Source organism: Temnothorax curvispinosus, unplaced genomic scaffold (assembly GCF_003070985.1).
Source record: "Temnothorax curvispinosus isolate PA1 unplaced genomic scaffold, ASM307098v1 QBEX01013138.1, whole genome shotgun sequence".
NCBI lineage: Eukaryota > Metazoa > Arthropoda > Insecta > Hymenoptera > Formicidae > Temnothorax > Temnothorax curvispinosus.
This window is the reverse complement of record NW_020222918.1, coordinates 1,605,271-1,625,195: the sequence shown is the minus strand read 5'-3', so window position 1 is coordinate 1,625,195 and position 19,925 is coordinate 1,605,271. Positions and strand designations below refer to the sequence as shown.

Below are 19,925 nucleotides of genomic sequence, written 5' to 3'. Positions count from 1 at the left end.
ATATATATATATATATATATATATATAAAACACGGTTGTCGCAATTGTCCTTTCCGTTTTTGAATCTGAAAGCGCGTTTGATGCCGCGTCGCAACGACGAACTTCGTTAAGGTATGCTAAATACGTATTGCGTTTTTTTGCGATCTAACAGTACAGTGGGTCGGTGATCCAACGTGCAGTATGACCGTACTATGATTCAGAGATTCCTCATCTTTCATTCGGCACTCGAGAACGTCCTCATTCGTTGATAAGTGTGACGTACAAATAAAATACATTAGAAACGGTGCACGGGATGCAAGATCCGCGAGAACCGACGCGAACTATTCTCGCAATGAGCGAAACGGGAGTTCGTTACGATTCTCGTGTAACGGACTCCCTCTCGTTTCCGTGCGTATCATTTCGCGTGGGCTTGCGCGAGCTTTCATCATCGATCTTACACAATGCAATAAATAAAGTTAGCTGTGGACAATAATACGAGGAGAAAGAACGCTCGACAAAGAACGACAATAATGGCAGTGAATAATCCCGAAACGAAATGTCAAGTATGAAATCCCTCCGCTACAATTCGTGGGAAAGAGCCACACACCCGCCGTATCGCGCGCGACACACCCACGTAAAAACAGAATCGTGCATGTAAAGTAAATGTTTTGAAAACTGAAGTGTCATCGATTTTGACCAGCGGCTTGGCACACGTACTGACAATAATGACAATAATGCATAATTGTTAATGATAAATCCTATCTGTCGCTTTAGCACGTATTAAAATACTTCAATAGTAATAAGAATAGCTACCGTAGATTCGCCCTATCATTCGTAACAGAGATTCGCTCGTGCATTCACAGAGATACAACTAGACGTGCGAGCGTGCGAGAAAAGTCGCATCGCACGTACATATGCACATACACGATTGGCCCTTTCATTCGTGCCCAATTATACACACGTATGCTTATGAAAAAGTATATATATGTACACACATTCCTGTATATATGTATGTAACCGTAATATATATATATATATGTATTTATCTACCTTGCACTTCAGCAAGCAGCAACAGGTTTAAAAGATTTATCTAAAATCTTGTGTTTCTAAAACTGTCAGTCGGCTTGATAACGTAACGAGCAAGAATTCAACAAGATTGGCTGATCTGGTTTGCTAAGCCGGCCGTTAATACTCTTCTCTCTCTCTCTCTCTTTACTCCGCGAGCATCTCGGATCACTTTTAATAAAAATTGTTTTACTCTTAACGTATCCCTCTCGTCAAGGTAATAATTTGGAGAGATTTGGCATAAAAATGATTATTGCCGTCAGTTGTAGCAGTTGGAACGTAACAAAGTATTATATCTTTTCTTTCTCCCAGCTACACCGAGATTAACTACTCGCATTTATTGACGATTGTGTGGGCAAGATCGAATATTGTATTACGTTACGACCTCGTCGTTAAAATAAATAGTCGTGCATCCTATCGTAAAACGATCAAACCCGTAGTGAGGAAAGGGTGAGCGATAGAAGAAAACGCGAAATGGTAAAAGATGAGACATTACGAAAGAGTGTATCTGCGAAGCGGCGAATAGATTGCATCATCGCGAAATATTTATGTCGAACATCAAAAGGATTTAACGCGGCTGCGGGACTGTCTGCTCCTCGACTGATTTCGCGGTGACGGTGCCGGCGTTAAAGTTGGCGTAGTCGTACCGGTGGTGGCGGCGGCGCTGGCGCGCGACGAACGCGACGAATGCTTGCGACCGAATCGAAAGAATCGTCAGAAGAAGATCACCTCCTCCTCCAACGGTTGTTGTTGTTGCTGCTGCTGCTGCTGCTGCTGTTGCTGCGGCGGTGGAGGTTGCGGTTGCGGCTCCGCGTTTCGCTGCTGCTGATGCTGTTGTTGCTGCGCTTGCTGATGCGCATACGAGGTGTCGGGCGGTGAGCGAGTGATGCGAAGCGAACGATTCGACGAATGCGTGTTATTCCCGCAGATTCCGTGATGGTGACTGTTCCCGAGCTCTGGCGACGAGTATACGGATCCAGTGACGATCGCTGGGCTGCTGCCCGCCCTGGAATGCCGATCCGGACTATTGTTGCTCGCGGTGCTACCGCTTCTGTCGTACGATAAAACACAGATTATTGCTTGTCGACTAAAAGATAAACGTTTGTGATGTAGAATGAGCTGGCTCTACCTTGTGTTATTGTTACTTCCGCTGGCGAGCTTCAGCGGCAGCTGTTGTTTGATCGGCAAGTTACTCTGCACTTTCTGCTGATTTGTTGCACTGATCAGATTCAGAGGAATGCGTTTCGCGTCGGGTTGTGCCTTGCTGCGCGCGCTTTGCTGCATCGTTTCGGCGTTCTGCGTCAAGTGAGATAGGTGAATCATCGTCGAGCCGGTCGTGGAACTTCCGACCAGCGTTACGCCCTGTCGCTCCAATGCCTCGAGTCGTCGATACAACTGATCCCGTTGTTGCGTTACGTCCCGCTGCTCCGCGGCCAATTGCTCCCTCTGCCGCGCCAACTCGGCTCGTTCCTCTTCCAGCTGGGTCTTCTCCTGCTGAGATGCGGCGCGAAACGCCGCTTTTTCTCGACAAAGCTGATCCTGCAAGTTCCGCAGCTCTTCCAACTGACGATTCGGATTCGGTCGGCTATTGGACGACTTGCCCATACTGCCCTCCTTACATGCGACCAGTTGCGCTTGTAGACTGTCGATCGTTGTCATCTGATTACTTATTATACAGAGTAACGTATAAACGTGATGAGACAAACGTATCGCCGCCCACTGCTGATCCTTGCTTGTCTCCAATTCTTGGCCGTCCTTCTCGTCGGCAGTTTCTTTAGGTAATTCACCGGGTTTCGTAACAGGGATCACAGTGTGCAACGTGTTCGAATCACGCAGCGGGTATCTCTCCTAAAAGCGCAGTAGATTATTTTTATACGGTTATTTTACACTTGCTTTTGTTTATACATACTTTATTGTGATCGAAACCAGCAAACGTTTCGGCCCTTCGAGGAACGCAAAGAGCAGGCGGAATGTAAGCTTCGCTGTGGCGTTCGCCGGCGGAGCTTAAGCTTCGCGATAGAGTACCGCCACCCGCGCTGAATGACAGTGTGCTAGCAAGACGTGTCGCTTCTTGCACGGCCACAACCACCTGCGTAAAACACAAAATTTATATGATTAATCCGACGATTTATAAATTAAGAATTCAATAGTTAATATAATGTATAGTGGGATAGAATATTAACCTCTTGCCACAATTGAGTGGTATCAGTTCCTTCATTGTGCACCAATCGGGTGTAATCGGCACCTTCCTTCTCGTGCTTTTCAATTCTCTCATTATCGCTCTCGTTCGCGCAGACATTCGCCGCTTGTAAAAGCCGCATTTGCAAGTTGATCTTCTCCTCAAACAGCGACGCCTGCTCTGCATCTTTCTTTCGCAATTCGCCTGATGTAACACAATTTTTCATTTGAATACATTAGAAAGCGCGAAATAATATCAGAAGTTGAAAAAAAAGCTAAAGAAACATACCGACAATTCTAAGTATATGCGACTCCTTAACCTTGGCAATACGCTGCTTCTCTTCGATGGAGATCAGCGAAATCGAGGAGGAGCGAGTGTCTCGCAACTCTTTACTATTTTCAGTCAGCGTGTCGGCCTCGTTTTCAGGATCTTGCGGGCAAGTCTCGACCGCTGATCGAATAGCCCGTATCCATAATTGTTTATCCTTTGGCTTCTGAATTTTTAGCTCGAACATTTCCGGTTCGGCTGGATTACTGCTTATCAGGTAAATGCTAGATTCTTGACGGGCCTTTTCGCGAACCAGTAGCTTCTGCAGCGATACTATACCCGCTTTATTGTCAGGCACGAAGAACGCGTATTTCTGATCTCTCTCAGCCAAGAAAAACAATATATCTGAGAGAACGACCACTACAATGGCAGTCATTTTGCCACGACCTTGCATTAAGTATGCAGTGCCCTCGAATTTCAGGATTCTGTTAATTATATCCGACTTCTTGAATTTGGCACCACGATACGTCGCGAATGACTTCGCGTCGATCCTGTAAAAACATTGTTATTTAAGTTCCGAAAAAAATAACGACGCAAAGAAACGTAATAAAAAAAAAGAAAAAAGGGGAAAAAAATCGAAACTTACTTATTGTATATTTCTAATTTTCTATCTTCTCGTTCTTTGTCGGCTACACAGGCATCTACATCAGCTAAAATCTCTTTAACAAGGACCAGTGCTTTACGTAAGTCTTCACCTTCATCTTGTGTAACGCCGGTTTTGATGAGCGGCTCGATCAGCAACGGATACTTCGTCAAACGTTGAGTAACAAAGAGTATACATTCAGGTATACCTTTCTTTTTCAACAAAGGATTCGTCTGAGGGCACATATTATTCCACTTTACTGAACCGGTACCGTTCGAGCCTACGTCGTTTGCTCGTTATTAAAACATACCTGACAGTGGCGAACAAAACGGGCGAAGCGAGGATCGTTACGCAAGTAATACTTGTACGCTTCAACGGCGTCCCGATGACGACTACAGAATTCCCCATACGCACTCTTCATGCGTTGTGCGTTATCGCTCGAGAATTGCTCGACTAGAATGTCGGCGATCGTGGAGACCACGGGATTAGCATTCTGTCGTTTCCACAGCTTCTGCAGAAACCGTAAATGGATGTCGATCAGATCCCGTAGTCGGGGAAACATGCGCTCGAGATCCGGCTGACCTAGACGAAAGTGTCGTCGCAATCCTTCCGCAAAGATCTTCTCCATGGCGAGCAATACCAAACAATGGTGCTTCTCCGTCAGCACGAATTCGTATATATGTTCCTGCCTCTTCACCTCGCGCTCGCAATGATCGACGAGACGTAACGCAATGTTACGTCCGATCGCGGAGCTCCAAGAATCGGGCTCCTCCTTTCCCAACGTCAGCTCGGGATCTATCTCCTCGAGATCTGCCACTGTGAACTGATGAACATCGTCCCCAAAGTCAAATTCTTCCCATCCGCTGAAATAAAGGAAAAATCAGCTTATTAATTTTCTTTTCATTAGTTTATTGTTCATTACACCGTTACGGTACACCGGATGCGTTGATTAAAATTTACGGATTAAAGTTTATTGTAACATATAAGAAAAAGAAAAGAAAAAAGATATATTTACAAACCTGGGAAGATCACGATGTTGCCCGCCCTCGGCATCTTTTTCTTCGTTTATCGTTTGACTGAAAGAAAGATATAGCTTTGTTTCATAAAGCACGATTTACAATTAAAGAAAAAAAGTGTCACTCTTTCCTAAATGACGTACACAATGTTAGGACAAACTCCAGCTTGAAAGACTCTTGAAATTAATGTATACTGATTGTGAGATGCCGGCCTTTTAAGAAGACTGGGAATTATACATCTTAAAAATATTTTTTTCCGTACGATCCTTTCTATACAAACCTTGCAGATGATATTTAATATCTTCATTTAAGCATGTATAAACCTTCGTCTAATTTTCATTATAGTGTCAATATATATCCGATATATTATTGAACTATGATATATTATTGACTTACTGTCGTAACAATCAATTCCGCTCTCATCGCAATGTATAGTCAATAAAACTAATGATCTAAGATAAATTCAGAGATATTAAAAGTCTTTGATATTAATAGCAAAAAGCCATTCGCAGAGATAAACAATAATCTGCAAGAGCCGGAAACTTCGAATTTAGGTCGGGTGGGACATGCGTCATAGAGGCAACTACTTGCTTTCTTTCCGTTCCTATCTTGTCCTCCGGTTTGCTTAAACTTTTCCAGCGATCGAGAACACGGATTCACGTATATGACGCATTACGGGAGACTTGAAGAACAGCACCCGTTTTATATTCTCGTTAAACCGTAATCGATCCCGACCCGACCCAAAAACTGACTTGACAAACTACTTTGAAAACGTGACTGTATACATATGAAAGTTCGGATACGAAATCTCGTGACACATTGAGAAACGTGGGAACAATGAGAGAAAAAAACGTGACAAACTATCATTGACAGGGCAAGTTGTAAAGTAAAAAGGAGAGATAGAAACTGGTAACACATGTCATGAGCATGTATCTACTGTGATATTATATTGTCCGGTGTGTATATATTTATCATGAAGAAATTACCTTACGAATTAACACTCGTGAACTTATGCGCCATAATTTAGGCAAAGATTACAACGAGAAGAGATAACACAAAATATATCATTAGATGGACAAAAATCATAGAAGCAAGCACAAGATCAGAAGCACAGGCAGGGCAAGATGATGTCTCTTTCAGATTATACAAGACGAGACGGCAGAATTCGAATTTGCCGTTAGCTGAACATGTGCATGTATGTGCATGTATGTTGTAGTAAGGTGCCTTTTCACGTTAACGCTCGACGCTCATTTTTAGCAAGTAAAAATCTTCAGAAATAATATCTTTTATTTATATATATATCCATAAAATATTATTACTTGAAGATATTACTTGAAAATAATTAATATTTTACGTATTTTGAAGTCTATGTTTGATTGTACTGGGACGATTAACGACGATTCAGCGACGACGCTGAATATTAAACAAATTCAACTTCATTTCTTTGACGCTAGCGTCAAAGCGAAACCACCACGTTCACCTTGTTGACGCTCATTTTCAGCGTCTCATGAATTGGCACCTGTATGTGATGTGCGAGAAAAGAATCGAGGAACGAGAGAAACGCGCGCCTTCCTATCAGACGCGTGTAAAGCTGAATCCAGATTAAGCAAAAGATTGCGAACAAATGCGAACAAACGACTCGCTCCAACCAGTGCGAACGGTGCCGCCAGTATATGAAAGCAAGCTATTCATTCGTGTTTGTTCGTGCTCGTTTACTTGGCCCGAATACAGCTTGAAATAGTAGCGAACGAAACGAACGCTTTCGACAGAATACAGGAGGAACACATCAGATATCAGAGACTTACTTGACTCCAAGCTTAGTGGCGACTCGCCGCCAAGGGCTGTAGCTTGACACGGTTTTCTTGTGGCTGTTAATTTCCCTTTAATCGTCGTACAATCGATCGGTTTGCACGTAGTTGCACGAGAGGGAATGCACGGGAGAAGGAGAAAGCACACACTGCATTAGGGCAACTTCATCTTGCCTGTCAGGCCGTTTTTTCTTCATTTCCTTCATTTTTCTTGCGCTAAGTCTTTCTTTACGCTTGTCGACTTTTTATGTCGAAACTTATCTTAACGAATCGTTCCCCACACGCAAGAGTTTTCTATTCATTAATAAAATAGCTTTGTCCTTTTCTTTGAAATTGACGTAATAAAATTAAAATTCAGAATCGAATGACTCTCGGAATTACGTCAATGTGTTTGATAACTTCTCGTTACGACGCAATTACCGATAACATCAGCCGTTAGTATCTACTATCTTTGTAGCTTGTGTATGTAATAATAGTAAACCGAAAGCTAGCTGAAGTAGTCTGAGCATGGTATATTTTGTACAAAGTAATACGCATAATATGTAAAAACGATATTATATCAATTAAAATGTAGCGGCGCGATGCTGAACGCGCTAAAGCTTGCCGTACTATTAATATTGCTAAACTGCGAAATTAATCAGAAATAATAAGCTTCTGAGCCAGCCAAAACCTCGGAGTAATAAACAAATATACAATTTTTGTTTAGTTTAAGGTTTTTCACAATCTCGCTTTGTATTATTTATATGTGTTAGATAAGAAATATTTCTTTACTTAATAAGTTATTGAATCTTCTTTCTTATCTAAATATATGTTTTAAAATAAGACAGTAAATTCTAATCTTGCCAATCAAATTAAGCCTGATCTGAGTTACTCATTAATCATTTCGCAAAAGAAGTTCGTTAAAAACTCCGAGTTTCGGCCCAGCCATGCTATTTGCGTGCGAATCTCGAACCACAGATACGCAGATCCAATGCAAAAAAAAAAAGAATAATTTTTGTCAATATGAACTTGTTACCTTCCGCTTCCGGATGATGTCGGTAAAGGCAGTGACGTCGTGGAACCCCGTTTGTTGACGCTGCTGTTACTCGACATTGTGGAAACGTTAGATGAAGACTTTGCTGCGGATTTTCCGGAGTGATGTTTGGACTTGATGCACTCCAGCATTAATTGATCCTTACATCCCTGACTTTGATGAACCGACGCTCCGCAATCTAATTTTATAAAAATTAAGCGAAGTGTAATTTTACGAAAGTTAATTATAACATTTACGGCAATCGCGAAAGTCGTTTAACTTAATATAATGGTTCTCTTACTGTCGCAGTGAAGGAGCGGTTTATTCGTCGAATGTTTCATACAAACATCACATAATAAGCTTCCCTGAGTTCCCACCGTCGTCGTTACCCACTGATGCTGTTGACTAGTCTTCTTTCCGCTTTTATCCTGAAACAAGATTAAAGCACGATTCGATCGAGAACGGCTTTATCGGATGTATCAAGCAATCACATTTTAGATTATTGACTTACCTTCTTTTTGCGGAAGAAAATAGAACCGCGCTTTCTTCTAGTCTTTTCGGAATGATGATCATCGTATGCAGTGCCACTGAAAAATCAGCATATATACCAACATTGTTCGAGTCTAAATTTGGCATGGATATTTAAAATTGTATTTTGTAGATGATCAGCAGTGCAACTATGGAAGCGTTTCGATCTATTCATAGCTTATTGCGAGAGATAAAAGTATGCGTGTAATTTCTGTAAATGTGTGCAGAGCTACGTGTTTTAAAAAGTGTCGCATGCACAACCACGTGACATAGTAATTTTCGTTGTGATATATTCGGTAATTTTTGTTCAACGAGTCTTAAGTAACATTAAACTGCCTGCACATATATTATTAATTAATACCTAAAGAGAAATGTGAGTTATTCCAAACAAATAAATATATATGAGTCTATCTGACAGATTTACTTTTGCAGTTGTAATGTAACTACAGACTATTTGTAGCTACAGAATCGATCATCGAGTAAACCGGTACAAACCATTCCCATCAGTGACGTTAAAAAGTTTTCGCAGTATCGTAAATAATCTGGTTAAATATGAAGGACTTGAGGCATTGGGGTACTCACTCGGTCAAAAGCTCGTCAAGGGATATTTGGACATTCGGAGTGCCCTCCCGGTCTTCATGGAATTCGTGGCTGTGTGGTGTATGAAGATCTTCAGTTTCTGTCTCACTCCCACTACCCTTTTCGTTTCTTTCACGACGGCTGTTTTTCATGCAGGATTGTAGCAAATTTTCAAGTACAAACACAAACTAAGCAACTATCGTGTATAATGAATAATTGTAGTTCAGATATTCTCAGATGATCCGATGCAAAAATGCACATCAATAATATTTGAAATAATAAACTGCTCGCGTTTAGAAAAACAGTTATGTGATTGGCAGAAGTGATCGATGAAATGTGAATAAATTAAGCCTTTAAATCAATAACAGATATGCAATGTTATTAACTATTTTGGTCTCTTATAAAATAAAAGTAAGATATTAGTTATAGGTACTTGTCGTCAATAACTGATAATGTAAGCCGCGCTACTCTTTGGACAAAATATGTATTAAACTATGTTAAATTGTTATCATAAGATAATCTGATGACTTTTTCTTGTATGTTTTATGTGACTTGTAATATAATAATACGCGAGCAGTTATAATAAGATAAGCTAAAAGATCTATATAATGCAGAATGTTTCAGGCACTTATGAATGTAGACATCTCTGAGATTTAATCTACTAGTTATCAAGTGTTCATGCATAAGTACGTCTGCGTCTGATTTTCGAAATAAGTTTCTACTTGTGCGGAAAATTGAAAAATCGACAAGATGTAAATATGTACGCGTGAAAGTGTACATGCATGGGTGCCTGCTCACACATGAACGTACACGGCACAAGATATATATGTGCATAGCTTTTTGTGTGCTAATTTATAACGAGATCGCAAGCTAGATTAAGACTGTGTGCGTAAGTAAGTAACGTTCCTACATCAAAAACATCAGGAAATAATAAGTATGAGTATTTGCTCCTTCATTATCGTTGATCTAGCTGTGCGATCTTCATCAATGATTCGTAATGGACTTACGCTGCAAGTGAAGGTGTCGTTCGAGTTCCGGTTTCGTTTAAATGCGCGTGAACTTGCGGTGTAACGATCGAGGGCGTCGATATAGATTTCTGAAGTGGTAAACGCGAAGTCAGTCCTGGCATTAGACTGCTACTTTCTGCTAATCTCTGACTACCCCTCTTTGTGACTATCTTCTGATATTCGTTCTGTCAAAGAAAGATTTGTTATGTTTATACTTCGTCCCTGCGTGCATGTCAAGAAAAGAAATTATCTCTTGAAGAATCACGAAAATTACCTGTATAAGATCAGCTTCGTTCAGCGAGTGCGTGCTCGTTTGCGACCTGCATGCCCGATTGCTTACGCTTGCAGATCCGCTACATGATTTTCCATCTAATTCTAGCTCGTTTTCGCTGTCTAGGCTACTTAAACTAATGCTGCGTTGTCGCTGAAACAAGTAAACGAGTACGTCGTGATTGCGTAGTGAGCGGCATTTAGCGATGGCTTCAACGAGAAGCGCAATTGTTAAGGTAACAAAGGGCGTTTAAATATTGCAGCCGGTATTCGCGGGCGGACGGCAAGCGCGCCGCAAATTTACGATTTCTATAAAATTTCTAATTTTATTATGATGAAATTTTTACGGCCGCTCTTTTTAAAACATCTCTTTGTGCTCTGCGGCCCGGCGCGCACGTGTGCGTTCTCCATAGGTGCACGCGCGTGTGTACGCCGCAAGCTCGGCTCAGGCTCTCGACGTTACCACATTCTACCGCGAATCGCCAGGGAAGCTGCCGGGGTGGTGGGCGAGCAAGGAGGGATTGGAATCGCCATAAAAGTTAATTTGCAATTTTAATATCCCACTTTTTATTCCGACAAAGTCGGTTGATGGCCGTACGGGGATTTAATGAAACGAAGGTTACGTTGTGTGCTCGCGGGCGCGCGGTGCGCCGCGGCGTTGCACCGTATACAAGTATCGTCGCAATTGTCTCGTTATGGTCGACAATGCAACCGCGACTGACCCAGAATTCGTGTGTCGGATTCCCGTTGAATAATCGGTGAATCAAAGCGCGATCGCGGAAACACGCAAATGTTCCCGCCGCGGAGACTCCGACGTTGATAATTAAGAACAACGCGTTCGTAAAATGTGTATCGCTCGCAATTATTGCACGACGCTATAGTTTAGTTAGACGGAGGCACGCGGCCGGTCGTTAACCACATGCAGTTATTCAATTACGGTAAACCGCCGTAGTTATACAAGTCTAGTTTGCATCGCATCGAGCAAAATTATTTTTTATCGCACTGATGAGTCGCAGACTAATTGGACTGATTTTTTTTTGTATGCGCTGCCGAAAAGTCGAGTTTGTACACGCTCTTGACGCTCGCGAGGCGCGTGTACCGTCGTGTATAATAATCGGTGTTACGTCCGATCGATAACAGAAATGTCGCGATTCGGAAATCGAGTCTGGTAGGCATTAGGAGCCGGAGTCTCTTTATCGCGATGCGATGTAAAGCAAATAAGAGTGTGATTATTACCGGGCATTTGAGACCGATATAATTTCGATGAGTTCAGATTTCGATGCTACACAGACACAAAAGAATATCTATATTTACATTTTTTTATAATGGAAACAAAATAATAATATTCTTGCGTAGCATCAAAATCCGCGGCATCGAAACATGAACTCACCGAGATAGAATCATGCCCTGGTTTCAACAAGTAACGGGCAATATTAACCATATTTTGGACTTGCAGATGATTCTGTCCGGAGTACCGGCGGCGGCCGCGTCGGCTCTCCTCCAAATCCTCCAGATCTCCGGTCCAGCTGCGTCTCCGATCTATACCTTGCGCCTGTTGCGAGCGGGTATGACTACTCGCTGACGGGAAATGCGTCGGGGAGCTGTTCGTGGAGCAATTGCCGAGGAGAAGGTCTGGGTCAGAACCGGTGTCGTGGTGATGATGATTGCCGGAACGAGACGCGAGCTCGGCCGAAGCCAGCGGGCACAGGGACGGGCAGGAGGAGGTCAATCTTTGTGGAGCGTCGTTGGAGGCGCGAATGTGGCATCCCAGAGTGCCTAGTGTCAAGTCTCGCATACGCTGGATGCAGTCGTGAATCTCATGCAGTTGTTGCAAATTTTCCTCTGCAAGAAAACAAACGTTGCTCACAAATAGTTCTGTCAAATTTAAAAAAAATTAAACGTTAATTAATTTTTAAATCATATTTTTTAACTTGTTTATGTAGTTTTGATGTTTATTTTAATTTTATGAATCAATGCATCTTGATATAATTTTTTTATGCAAATTCAAATATTGTGTAAGTCACCACGCGCTAAAAAAATAAAACAAGAATCGTATATACATCTAAGACTTCAATCGTGTGAAACAAGAGAGCCAGTCATTACCTAGAACCGGATAATTTTTGGCCACACCGGGCGAATGAGGCGTGACGCTAATGATGGGCACTAGAGGATTAGGCTGGGCTTGTATATTAGTGCCGAGTGCGAGTAACGGGTGGTGTTGCTGCTGCTGTTGCTGCTGCTGGTGGTGCTGCTGCTCGTCGCCGCTTTCGGACATGGTGATCGGTACTTTGTCGGTATTGTCTTTGGTGTTGTAGCCGGTCTCCGTGATTATGCCGCCGTGTAAACTCAGGCCGCGTAGATCCCCATTAATGATAGGCAGCACGCGATCGCAGTCGGAGTGCGATGAGCCAAGGTAATCAGTTATTACATCTTCCTCGCTGTCCTCGCCGCTGTTCGGACACTCGTCTGCAAACATACGATCGTCGCGCCTGTATTACAACAGGTGTCGAAAAATCGGGAATCGACATCGTCATCACCGCACTCCATTCCTTCAACTACTGGTTAATTCAACACTATGCTACAAGAAGAACCCTAGATTACAAAGTACATCTTCCCCCGCTCTATTTCAAAACATCCAGCAACGAGAGACAAAAAAAGTTGTGTTTTTCGCTGCTCGATTGCGAAAGCAGTGATGGAGAGAGAGGTGGTGTAAAAAGCGCGCAAAGTATTGGCGGTGTCCTCGTGTGGTGATACGAAGCACAGAAAGCCGGAGCTGGAGGGAGTTCGAAAAGCGCGATACCGGAAAACCGATACCGAAACGTCCTCCTCGCGCCGCCTCTCTATTGACTCGCGGGACTGGGAACAAACGAGCGACTCCGCGACAATCGTGCCGGCCCCCGCGACGGCCTCATCTCTCGGACTTTACTCCGCGAGCGGAGTACCGCATAAAGGCATATTCAGTGGAAATCAGGTCAGATTGTGCATTCCGCCGACGACAACTCGCATCCGCGTTTCTCGCTTAAGTACGCGGACGGGATAACGTAACGGCGCCCGGGAGGACCGTCTCGATCCCTACGATGTGTCCGTCGGGACGAGTTCTCCGATTGATAACATCGTCAAGTACGTTAAGGTCAAACCGGATTCCGAATCGGGCACCGCGAACGCAAGTTGAATTTTTAAGGCTCTCACGATCTCACAGCGACGCGTGGAAACGAAAGCGACGAGGGAATGAAAGTCGAAGCGGGCAAAGAATGACGAAGAGGTCCTTTCTCGTTTCGTGCGTCAGACAGCTCGTTCCCCGAGTCGAATTGTACTCGAACAATTTGGCATTATCTCGTTCGTGAGAAAATAAACCGGAGAATCGTAATTCTATACGTAACGTTGTGCTGCGGTAAGGCACTAAGGGTATCAACTGGTTCGACTCGTGCCGCGCTACCGCGATTCTGAATCCCAATTTCGGCGTAATTTCGCGACGTTAATGATTCGCCGACGTCTTTTACGCGCGATCGGTACACGTCCAGTCGTTCGCGTACGATTTCTCACGAATCGTTGGTCCGCAATCGAGATCACGCACGCAGCCCGCGCGCGTGCGATCCAATCCAAATTTTTCCCAGAAAGAGGTCCTCTTCGGCGATCTTCTCTCCAGAAACAACGATATAACGGGTCGGATTTCACCGCCGCCCTGACGAATTTATCATTGTCCTTGAATGGGATGGGTGCGAGGAGCGCGCGAGATAGCGTACCGTGGCCGAGCACTTTTCCGGATAGAATGGGACTGACAGACTGTTGCTTTTCCCCCTGTGTAGCTCCCGGTGCGCGAATTGATCCGCTGGTCCGCGCGCGTCACCCCGCTGCCTCCGTACACCCCCGCAACCCTGTAATCCGCCGCCGTCACCACCGCCACCACCGCCACCGCCAACCTTCAACTCGCTCTGTCTCCTCCACCAGCTCTACTACCACCACCACTGCCGCCGCCGCGCCGGCATCAGCAGCAGCGTGTGTTTGTTATATTTGTATCTTTCCACCCTGAGCGTGTCGCGAAGTGGCCCGATATAAATCTTTAGCTCCCAGGGGCCATATTCTGATCCGCTAAAATCCGCTTACCGACAATTGTCGGTATCGTTGCGAAGGTTTTTCATATCGTGACGAGGCATTTGGCTACCTTAAGGGCTCAGTCACAATGAGAGGAATAAGGAATAAGATAAAGGAATAAGGAATAAGGGAATGTCGCATCTCACTTCAGTACACGTACATTAAAGTGAGATGCAACATGCCTTATTCCTAATTCCTTTATCTTATTCCTTATTTCTCTCATTGTGACTGAGCCTTAAGAGAGGTTTTTCATGTCGTGTAAACTGCGCAACGATACCGACAATTGTCGGTAAGCCGATTTTAGCGGAACAGAATACGGCCCCAGCTGCCTCCAGATATCTCCCACATGCGGCTTTTCACGCTCACGCGTGTTCCTGCAGATAATCTTCCGCACTCGGAAATTTTACCGGATCTTCCTCTCTTTTGGCAACTGTTGAGAATTTAAAACACTGAGTATCTTTGTAAGTAACAACACTGATGATTTTATCAGTATTGATTAACTTGGATTTAAATTCACTTTTTACTTTCTAAGAATAGACGTAGAACTGATTAAGTAAAGATTACGATCAATTGATGTTAACACAAAGAGGCAAATTATTTCCGATTAAGATTCCGTTAAAATAGAGTCTCTATATGTAGACAAAACTAAAGAATATTATTTCGCTTTCTACTTGCAGTACAAATCTGAATTCATTAGAGTTCACCAATCTTCAATTACTTATAAATTAAATCTCATAAAAACTGGTGCTTTAATAATGAAACAATGGTCACATTTTTATAGCTTTTTATAGAAGCTATCCCATCTCTTTGAATTTGATCACTTTGCCACGTGCAAATTCATATATAAAACAATTGCAATAAAAAAGTAATAATAAACAAAATTATTATTACGTATTATTTGATAACAAAAAAATCGTATATTTATATTCTTTTTTCAACAGCCTTTTATATATCTCTAGATAACTGCAGATAACTGATACGAGATACTATATCGAAATTTGATTAGGCTTTCTTCGTTTCGCAGTTTCTTTTAAATACTTATCTTTTATATTACGATCATTTTAAAATAAAGTCTGCTTGAAATTAACATTTCAATTTACGTTCTAAATTTATCGCTAAATGCGAAACACGTGTCTCGCATTTAGAGATACAATAAATTGAATAAATAATTAAATACTTCAATTTACTTTTCAATAACTTCCCCTCTCTGTTTCATTATCCTCTTGAATGCGCTCTTCGCATCTCGCCTCTTCGCTCGACAATTTCCTCTCAATCTTTTTACCGCGGAAAGATTTCGCCGTGGTAGTAATTGGCGTTACAAACAACAACCCTTCGACAACAACGGCATCAGTTACCAGGGGGATGTCTGGAGAGAAAGAGAGAGAGACTTGATTGTGTCGCTCCAGCTGGCATTTGAATGTAGGCCGCGGTGACTCCGAGTCGATATTATCGGCGTTATTAAATATTCCGGCAGTAATGATTTTCGCTGGGGTAGCCCGTAACGATCGCTCCTCCATCGTGAGAATGTACGATACAGCGATACTTCTTTGTTGGCCTGCACGTGGAAACCTTACGGGGCACTCGCGATAATTATTTTGCGGGTGACGTTGCACGGAATTCTGTGCTCTCCAAGAAATATAACGGCGCACGGATTTTCTCGATTCCGGAGAAAGTTTCGGCATCTCGTGGCTCTCAAGTAGCATCGCAACGCGTTCGCATTACTCTCTTCGTCCGTTTTCCGTCTCTATTCTTCTCTTCTTCGCGTGCGAATTGGCAAGTAATCGATCGCGCTGCGGAAAAACTAACTGTATTACTTTCGTTCCGGTGTAAGTACGTCGAGCGCGGAATCGGTACTGTTTTGCCGTTATCAGATACTCACGGAATTGAATTTTCATTTAACAGAATAGCACTGTAAACGCTTTACCTACACCTTTATAACGTTAATCTCATCGCTTTAACGAGGCTAAACGCCGATGGGAATTCCCAAATTAGCATCCCTCAGCAGGATGCTGACTCTGCTCAGACGTGCCGGAGCATAATATGGACGATACAATTAAAAAGGAAACGAATTTTCTGCCGCAGCTGTATAAACAATCTCTAAAATAAAATTTAAAAAACTAAACCCACGTAAAGACGCATGCTGATTAGTGGCGTGCGAACATACTTAATTACAGTTAATGACAATCCCTTGTATATGTAAAATATTGTTTTTCTCAAATTAGCCGAGATAACTTTCTAAATATTTATCACGAAATTAAAAAATAACAAAATCGATATACCGTGTGCGTTTCATGCATTTTAAAATATACCGAGTGCTTCTCTCTCTCTCTCTCTCTCTCTCTTTCTCCTCTCTTCCTTCACATGGTATTGATTACCTCAAGAATATTCTTTTGTTTCTGTTCCGACATAAATAGCAATGATAGATATATATGCATCACATAAGACACATCGAGCTTACTGGTATGTAAAATGCATCTCACTCCGATACACATTGCGATAACATCAATTCTTTTATCCGCTGCTCATTATATAACAGAAGCTCTGCCAATTTATTTTCCAAGATAAAATAAAATAAAATAACTAGTGGTTTTTTTTATCTACTTCCTTTCCATTTAATAATATTAATTTATTCCTCGCAAAGTCGTTTTAACAAAGGTCGTTCCAAACACGTTACATTTTAAGCCTATGATGCAATAGCTAGATTATCCTTATCGGAGTTTGAAATATAAACTGCTGGAAACTCAAGGTAATTAAGTATAAATATTTTTCTCCTCCATATGTGAGGTCCCGAGGGGGACATTCCGACAAATTTTCTCGACTCTTTGACGCACGATCAATCGCGTTCTCTGGAACTATTTAATATTATAAAGTTCATACGTTTCAATATGTTTTTTGTGCATGCATCGCGTACGTCAGTTAATAATACGCGCATACAAGTATAAATAAGCCTGGCTTTGCGGCACTGAGCGGCACGCCGCGTACCTTACGCCCGCGAGCAACCCACGCCTACACAACAAACAAGCCGTCCACGCACCTTCCTGCGTGACAGACGGAGAGAAAGCCGCGAGGCGACTCACCGGAGGAAAACGGAGCGAGGACCTCCTGCCGCTTCTCCATCGTTTCTCGCGTCCCTCTCGGGGGCCGTATCCTCGCGCGGCCGCACCTCGCTCTTCTCGAGAAACACTGCACGGACTGCAACAATCGAAAAGTACGGCCTGAGAAACGCGTGGCGACGAGCCGGACCCTGCACGCGGGGTCGAGATTGAAGCGCGCGACGGCGACGGGGCGCTCATTCGGAGGCGCCGTGGGAACCCGCGGCGGCGACGCGGTTCTCCTCTTCCGTGTTTCTCTCGCGATCTGCAATTGCGAGAGATCTGCCCGCGTCTCGAGATCGAAATACTCCCGTGGAGGAATTCAAAAAGACAAAGGACGAATTTTATTCGCGGGCAGAGACAGACGCTCGCTCGGGCGCTCACTCGCTCGCGCGCGCGCGCGCGCGCGCACCCGTCGCACTTTGTGCGCGCTAGGTATTGACAGGTGGATCGCGGGCGATCCACCGTCTCGATTGGTCTCGATCCCGCGTCTCCTCCGACGCCCACGCGGCTTCCCGCACCCGCGGGATACGTACCCAAGTACGCCCTTTATCCCGCGATAGCCATTTAGCGTCGCGCACGTCGGCGTCCCCGGGGCGCGTCTCTGTCTCGTTCTCGGGTTGCGCGGGGTAACGCACAGTCTCGCGTCGGCAGGCGGCCCACCGTCAGCGCGACACGGTCAAAGGCACGTCGACCATCTTGTACTGGCCGCAGTGCCGTGTCGCGTCACCGCCGTCGCCCTCGGCGTTCTGGAACTCCGGACACCGGGCTGACCGGGCCCTGGGGACGGCGACGAATGGAGATGAAATTTCGCAAATAATGATGATTAAAAGCTACTGATGAGCGTCCAATCGAATTAGTTCTCGATCTCACTTGAGGACGGTATTTATACTACTATAGAAAAGCAGGAATGACAATTGGGTAAACAATGGTGGAAGAATCGGAAAAATGACTTCTCGAATTGAACGCATACCTGTTGCGCCTCGTTTCCTCCCCCGTTTTTCTTTCAAGTCGTTTTTTTTTTTTTTTTCAATGCGTTGTGCCTTTTTTGCTACTGAGTATATGCGATAAATGAAGACGGATTTGTTAGCCGATGTTGACGCCGCGGCAGCTCGACCACGTTCCGGTCCTGCTTTTAAAAGGAAACGGGAAAAGCAGTTAGGGCAAGGAAAACACAAGGTGGGGTGGGGGGGGGGGATAGAGAAAACAGATTACGCTTACTGCATTTAAAATCAAACGTCGTATGTATATGTATACGTGGATTTCGAAAGAAAAGACTTGTAGAAAATTATGAAGAAGAGATGGAACTGTAACATATACATACATACATACACTATTATTTATACGTAGATTTATTCGTTTCGGTCATATGTCTTGTCCTGAAATTTAAAGTGAAACGGTATATCCATGATAAAGGAAATAGATCCCGGAGAAGTGCAGAAAATGTAGGTATCAGGTAAAGGAGCAAACGCGCGAGAACGGTTGCGAGATGCGAGATCAGCGAGATCCTTCGACGTGAAGGAGGTTGTCGACGAGACGATATCAAAATTGTGCGAGTTTTCGAGGTTTTTCTCAAACTCGAGAAATTTTGAACGATAACAAAGCCGACGCCACGAACTTTGAATCTGTAGATTAGTGTAGATTGAATAAAAGATGAGGGAGACAGTATAGCGATTTGTCATAAATGTTTAGTCATCGGATGGAACGACTTCGATTGTATGCGTCGGCTGGTTTATTGGATTGAGCGACTTAATTATAATGCGGACAGATATGTATAATACGGTAAAATTTTAATGTAACGACTCTTTAAAGACCGACTAATGTTACACTGAAGAAGGCCACATTCAAGGCCGAAACGTATGTATTTTGTTTATTGTATATAAAGTAAATATTTTTTAGCAAGAACACCCGGCTAGTTCGCCAGCCCTTCTCATATGTTGTTTTATACTAAGCGAACAGTTAATTTATTATTATTTATATTTCTGCTTATTTTTTCTATATTTTTTGTAATATTTTATCAGTTTGATGAGAAGACTAAAGATATAAGTAAATCGAAACGTAAACGTTTGTTATATTCTCGCTTAATAAGTTTTATATTAAACCAACTTATTTTTGTTTTGCTCGGAGATTGGCTATATATATAACCTCCATATTTTAATTAGGTTTATATTATTATTATAGTGTGGTTTTCTTATTATATTAGATTTTAGGCTCGTGTAATCGATCGGAAATAATGATATGCTGACGGATACTGCGTAGCGAAGGACTTATTGTTAGAAGTTTTCGAGCAAGGTTTAGCCTCTTGACGCAAATTTTGCGTCAAGAATTGCGTCTCGAATTTTATTTCAATCACGAGGGTAGAAGATAAGCGGCTTTAAAGGCTCAGTC

General features: G+C 43.1%; 1 protein-coding gene across 7 annotated transcripts; it reads right to left on the bottom strand.

Annotated features, from left to right (window-relative positions):
* Positions 1–1,670: 1,670 nt before the first annotated feature.
* Positions 1,671–18,226, bottom strand: LOC112463371 (rho guanine nucleotide exchange factor 18-like). 7 transcript variants are annotated; one of them, XM_025029760.1, is made up of 19 exons: positions 18,074–18,226; positions 17,523–17,637; positions 12,457–12,819; positions 11,744–12,195; positions 10,358–10,507; positions 10,084–10,268; positions 9,080–9,217; positions 8,481–8,556; positions 8,271–8,397; positions 7,973–8,168; positions 6,955–7,029; positions 5,153–5,209; positions 4,444–4,996; positions 4,137–4,366; positions 3,512–4,041; positions 3,228–3,427; positions 2,954–3,133; positions 2,174–2,892; positions 1,671–2,095 (listed from the first exon to the last, which is right to left on the bottom strand). In XM_025029760.1, exons 2-19 carry the CDS (start codon positions 17,560–17,562, stop codon positions 1,759–1,761), a joined length of 4,608 nt encoding a protein of 1,535 aa, XP_024885528.1. In that variant the 5' UTR covers positions 17,563–17,637; positions 18,074–18,226; the 3' UTR covers positions 1,671–1,758. The 7 variants fall into 7 exon arrangements, with proteins under 7 accessions (XP_024885528.1, XP_024885529.1, XP_024885531.1 ...); XM_025029761.1 differs by having other exon boundaries at positions 6,955–7,017; XM_025029763.1 differs by having other exon boundaries at positions 9,080–9,148.
* Between the last annotated feature and the right edge of the window lie 1,699 nt (positions 18,227–19,925).